The 5,378-nt window shown below is 61.7% G+C and overlaps 2 protein-coding genes across 2 annotated transcripts in view; one reads left to right on the plus strand and one right to left on the minus strand.

Moving 5' to 3' along the window:
- Positions 1–2,457, plus strand: part of BTBD19 (BTB domain containing 19) — an 8,425-nt gene extending 5,968 nt beyond the window's left edge. The window contains exons 5-8 of the mRNA XM_031058669.1: positions 435–503; positions 835–966; positions 1,284–1,409; positions 1,520–2,457. Coding sequence (XP_030914529.1) covers positions 435–503; positions 835–966; positions 1,284–1,409; positions 1,520–1,654 — 462 coding nt within the window. The 3' untranslated portion in view covers positions 1,655–2,457. The remainder of the gene's footprint in view (positions 1–434; positions 504–834; positions 967–1,283; positions 1,410–1,519) is intronic.
- Positions 2,458–2,461: 4 nt separating this feature from the next.
- The window catches only part of PTCH2 (patched 2), an 11,707-nt gene continuing 8,790 nt past the window's right edge, over positions 2,462–5,378 (minus strand). Inside the window, exons 17-20 of the mRNA XM_031058712.1 lie at positions 4,892–4,954; positions 4,243–4,488; positions 3,685–4,092; positions 2,462–3,583 (exon numbers count right to left, since the gene is read on the minus strand). Of these exons, the coding sequence (XP_030914572.1) occupies positions 3,685–4,092; positions 4,243–4,488; positions 4,892–4,954 (717 nt within the window). The 3' untranslated portion in view covers positions 2,462–3,583. The remainder of the gene's footprint in view (positions 3,584–3,684; positions 4,093–4,242; positions 4,489–4,891; positions 4,955–5,378) is intronic.

Here is a 5,378-nt window from a genome sequence, read left to right on the forward strand (position 1 = left end):
CAGGCTGAAGCTGGCACCAGGGGTGTGGGGTGCTTGTGGGAGGCTTTAAGCTGATCCTGTGCCCACACAAGGAGCACTGGGGGCTGCTGGTTGCATGTGCCTGCAGTGTTACCTTGTGAGAACAGCAGCAGGGCTTCTCACCCACTGTGGGCTTGGTGAGGTGCCTGAGCAGAGGTGGAAAATCACATGTCCTGCTTAGGGTGGGGCTGGGTGACCACTATGGGCATTAGAGCCACCAAAACATTTGCTCTTGGGCTGGCCAGAAAAGGAGCGGGCCTTGGTGCCCCTTCCTCCCCACACTCTCGCTGTGGTACCCAACCCAGAGGGATGTGTGCCTCACCTGTGTCCCTAACAGTGCCCATGTTTCTGTAGGGCTTTGGCAGGGAGTCCCTCCTGCCCTGGACCCCCTTGCAGGTGTCTGTGTTGTCTCACAGGCTGCAGTGACCTATGGGCAGGTGGACCTCCAGCAGCACTGCCTGGCCTTCATCGAGGGCTGCACCGCGGTACGGCGGCAGGTGATGGGGGAGCATGGTGTGGGGTACCCCCGGGTATGGGGGGCACGTGGCATGGAGAACACTGCATGAGGCAAGGGAGCAGGGCTCCTAAGGACAGGATGCCTAGAGGCTGGGAGAGGAGTGAATGGTATTTGGAGAGAAGATGCTGGGTGACTGGCAGAGGCAGGCTGGGGGGTACTGGAGTGCCCGGGGATTGGAGTTTGTGTTAGGGGATGCTGGAGTGCCAGGCAGGGATGGCACCAGGATGTGTCTGATGGATGGGGGTGGTGGTTGTGTGGGGTCCTGGTTCCAGCACCCTGGTGTTGTGGTGTGCTGGCAGGCAGTGGTGCGGACCCAGGGCTTCCGTGAGCTCTCCGACGTGGTGCTGGCGCGGGTGCTGCGCAGTGACCGCCTGGCCGTGGATGAGCTGGAGGTGGTGCAGGCTGTGCGGGAGTGGGCACACGTCAGCTCGGTGAGTGCCATGAAGCAAGGACCACCCAGGGGTGCCTGGGCCCCCACCAGCCCAGGCTGGGGGTGTTGGGACCCTGTCCCTGAGCCCAGGGCTCTGTGATGCACACAGAAGCTGTGTCACTGCCCCCAGGCCCCTGTCTCCCCTGGTGCCCAGGACATCACCAGCCTCATCCCTCACATCCTGATGTCTGACAGGCTGTCCTCGAGCGTCCAGTGCCAGAGGTGGCTGCCCCGCCCCTGAGGGAGCCCCCAGGCCCCTGTCTCCCCTGGTGCCCAGGACATCACCAGCCTCATCCCTCACATCCTGATGTCTGACAGGCTGTCCTCGAGCGTCCAGTGCCAGAGGTGGCTGCCCTGCCAGTGAGGGAGCTGCGTCTGCCCTTGCTGGCACCCAGCGAACTGGTGACACTGGAGAGCCACAACCAGCAGGACCTCCTCATCCCGGTGAGCTGCTGCCTGTTCTTAGTGTGCCCCGACTGACCTCCGGGGCTGAGGTGCTGTGGGATAGGCTGAGGAGGGCCACTGTGGCAATGCTAATGCCCCCGTCCCCACAGGTGGAGAACATTGCTGCAGCCTGGCGTGCCCATGCACTGAGGAGGGGCAGTGGGGTGCCCTCCCGCCTCTGCCGTCCCCGCCGGGGCACACGGCCCCGCGACCATCACCGTCACCTTGAGCCACACGCCAAGTAGGGGCTGGGCAACGAGTCTTGTCCAGCCCAGCCAGGGACTCTGCAGTGGGGCAGGCAGTGGGGCTGGGCACTGATACTGCCGTGGCCAAGAGCATCCTTAAGGTGCTTTGTCCCATGTCACAACATCAGGGCCAGGGCAGGATGTCTGGGTCACCCTAAAAGTGATGCAGGGGCTGGGGGTAGGGTAGAGCTGGGCTGTGCGATGGGTGCAAGGACACTGCAGGTAGTGCAGTGTAACTGCCCAGGTACTGACCCAAGGGTGGTGGGGCTGCAGACATCCCTGCGGGATGGGGATCCAAGATGAGCTCTGCCTTCCCCGGGGCCGTGCTGCCCTCCCCCGGCAGCGGGGCCGTGCTGCAGTGGGAAAAAGCGCCAGCACCTGCCCTGGCAGGGGCACAGGTACCCTGGGGCTTGGAGGGGGTGCAGCTACGAGGGGACACATGGGCATCTTTGCACACACTGCTGCACCGACAGGCTCCCGACCCCCGCCAAGCCCTACCAGCAGGCCACACACACACAGGACAGGCTGCCAGCCCCACCATGTGCCACACACACGGTGTGCAGCCCTCCTTGCACCCCCCATTGAGTGTGTGCACACAGCTGGGTCTGTCTTAAGCACACATACCCCCCTTCCAGCTGTGTTCCCCAGGAGAAAGGGCCGGACACAGCAGGTAATTTATATATAATATATATATTTACTCTTTAAAAATAAACCTTCAGTCCCCACTACCGCCTGTACAAACTACAAAAATAAACCTTTGCTCTCTTTGATATAAATAACTTAGATGGCGTGTTTGGGGGGGGGGGGGGGGGGGGGACAGGGGCCGGCTGCAGGGACAGCCCCGTTGCACGAGGACATGGTAAGAAATACCGTTTCCCAGCAAGATGTGCCTGGTGGCACCGTGGGAGCCCACGTCAGCGTGCAGCGCCCTGTGCGTGCTCAAGCCTGTGCCATCCCCTGGACCGAGCACAAGTGTCACACAGGGGCTGTGATCGTGGCACAGCTCAGGGGCTTGGCACAGCAAGGACCACTCCAAGGATCTCCCCCTTCCTAAACCCTGCCTGTGTGCTGGGGAGAAAGAAGCTCCCTTTCTCCACTGTGGCACATCCATGATCTCCAGCCTTTCCATACTTGCCACTGGGGAAACTGAGGCACGGACTAGCATGTTGGAAGGGGTGAGCTGCCCATGGAGTGGGGGCATGAACCAGGTCTGTGCCCCCAGGCTCCTGCTGCCTCCAGTGGGCAGCCCTGCACTGGGCAAAGAGTCTGCCCGCTCCCTGCCTGCACCCTGGGCAGCCGGGTGAGGCTGTAGGCTGAGAAATAAATCTTTTAAAATAAGCTTAAAAATATATATCTCTCTATAGATAGTTTCCCTTTGCAATAAATAAAGGTGGGGGTGCCCACACTAGGCCTTGCCCATGGCATGCCAGGGCATAGCTGGCTCTGGGGCTGCCCCCTTATCAGAACAGGGGGCATCAGGGCACCCTGTTGGGGTACCCCCACTCATGGCCTGGGATGGGTGGTCCCAGGAGGAGGTGATGGGGAGCAGGCAGTGACCCCACAGAGGGGGAGCTGGCATGGCACCAAGTCCACCTTGCCAGCAGCTCCAGAAACAGAGGGGGGAGTTAGTGCTTCCATTTCTGGGGGGCAATAATAAGTCCAGGGCAGGATAACCCCAAGCCCTGGGTGATGGGACACGGCACCAACAGTACAGCCTCGGGTGAGGGACACACGGGCATGGCCTGGCCTGCACACAGCTTGCATAGAAGTGCCAGCCTGCCCTACCAAGCCCCGGTGCAGGGTGCAGGGGGCCAGTCCTCCTTGGCCAAGACCACTCCGGCAATTAGCAGCACGACACGGGTGACCCCGCTCTGCACCCTCCTGTGCCCACTGGGTGCTGGGGAGGTGCTCTGCCCAGGAACCAGCAATCTGCAGGGAGAGAGATGTGGGGGTCAGTTGGGTCCCTCCACACCCACCTCACACCCCCACACCGCCATGCACCAGCCCTGGTAGGGCATCCCCAAGCTCACCTAGCGCCAGGCACCTGCCCCATGGTGGTGTCCCATGTTCTGCATCTCAAAGGTGTCGGGCACAGCGGCGCCGCTGGTGCTGGGCTCGTCCAGGCAGTCCCGCTCGCCGCTGGTGAAGCCCTCAGGGCTGAAGGTGGGGTAGGAGCCGGGCAGTGTGGGGTGCAGGGCCACTGTCACTGAGGCGGTGGCCGTGACGGTGGTGTAGCTGCCGGCAGGACCCTGCAGGTGGGTGCTGTAGGTGGGCAGGGCTGCGGGGGGCGCTGGCCGGGTGCCTGCTGGGCAGGGCTGCGGGGGATCTCGGGGCAGCGTGGTGCACGGCTCCCCAAAGGGCAGGGGGGCTGCAGGCTGAGGGCCAGAAGCCTCTTTCTTCCCCTGAGCCTCTAGGCTGTCCTTGTAGGGCTTCAGCACCTGGAGGGGGAGCATAAAGCATGAGGGTCTCCAGTCATATTGAGCATCCCTCTGGCAACACCACCAGCCCCCATCCCCCAGCTCTATCCATGACCCTCTCTCTGGGGATGCAGAGGAGTTGGCAATGCCACAATGGATAGAGACACTCACAGTGATGCGGGGGAAGCTGGGGTCCTTGCCAGCCTCCAGTAGGATGTGTGCTGGGGCAGGGGGCACAACGAAGGGTCCCCGTGGGCTGCCTGGCCCCACACTCTCCGTGTAGTGCTCCGTGTCGGAGGGCTCAGGGAAGGTGGTGGGCCAGGCTGGAGCACGCCGGACGTACAGTCCCCCAGGGCCCAGACATGGGGGTATCGACTCTGGTGGGGGTAGGCAGGGGCCAGTATCCACCAGGGATGCCTGGGGAGAAAAGACAGGTCAGAGGAGCCAGGGATAGAGGAGTATGGAGAAGCAGGGAGTATGGGTTGATGCAAGGGTGGGAATGTGAGTGATGCCAGGTGAAGCACGGATGGGATCAAATGGGTCAGGGAAGGATGGGGGAAGTTGTGTGTGGAATAAAGCAGGAACAAGGTCAGGTAGGTATGGGGCAAGTAGGATATGGGTCAGAGAAAGGATGAGGTAAAAGAGGGATGGTACAGGGCAAGGGATAGACCAAGGTGGGTTCGAGATGAGATTGGGACTGGACAAGGCAAAGATGGATAAAGGATGAAAAGTGGGCGGGGAGAGGGGCAATGGGGGATGGAGAAACATGGGTACAGGGCTGGGGAGGACGAGGGAGAGGTGGGATGGAGGGGTCTTGTACCTCAGGGGGTGGCCCAATGACAGAGAGCAGCACGGGCAGCAGCACCAGCCCGTTGAGCAGCCCCAGCAGCGTCAGGATGGTCAGCACCGCAAAGAAATACCTGAGGGGACCATAGGCACATGGGGTAAGCAGGCACAGCCATCATGAACCTGTCCCATCACAAACATGGCTTCCCATTCCACACCCCCCTGGCCCTGCCATGTCTCCCCAGCCTCCAGGCGAGATGGAATGGCAGTCCCCCGCAAGATGTGCTCACCAGCTACCCCACATCCCTACTGCCAGACAGGGGGGACTGCCCTGGACACCCACCAGCCCCCACTGCCAAAGTTCTTGTAGGGCAGCACGTGGCTGATTTACCCTTCTTCAGTGCTCACCTCATGATGAAATCAAACTCAGAGCCAGCCAGCATGAGGACACCCAGGAGGGTGGAGACAGCACCATCCATCACAGGCGCAAAAGTGTGCTCCAGTGCTGCTGCTGAGCGCAC

The sequence above is a fragment of the Geospiza fortis genome, unplaced genomic scaffold (assembly GCF_000277835.1).
Source record: "Geospiza fortis unplaced genomic scaffold, GeoFor_1.0 scaffold333, whole genome shotgun sequence".
Taxonomy (NCBI): domain Eukaryota; kingdom Metazoa; phylum Chordata; class Aves; order Passeriformes; family Thraupidae; genus Geospiza; species Geospiza fortis.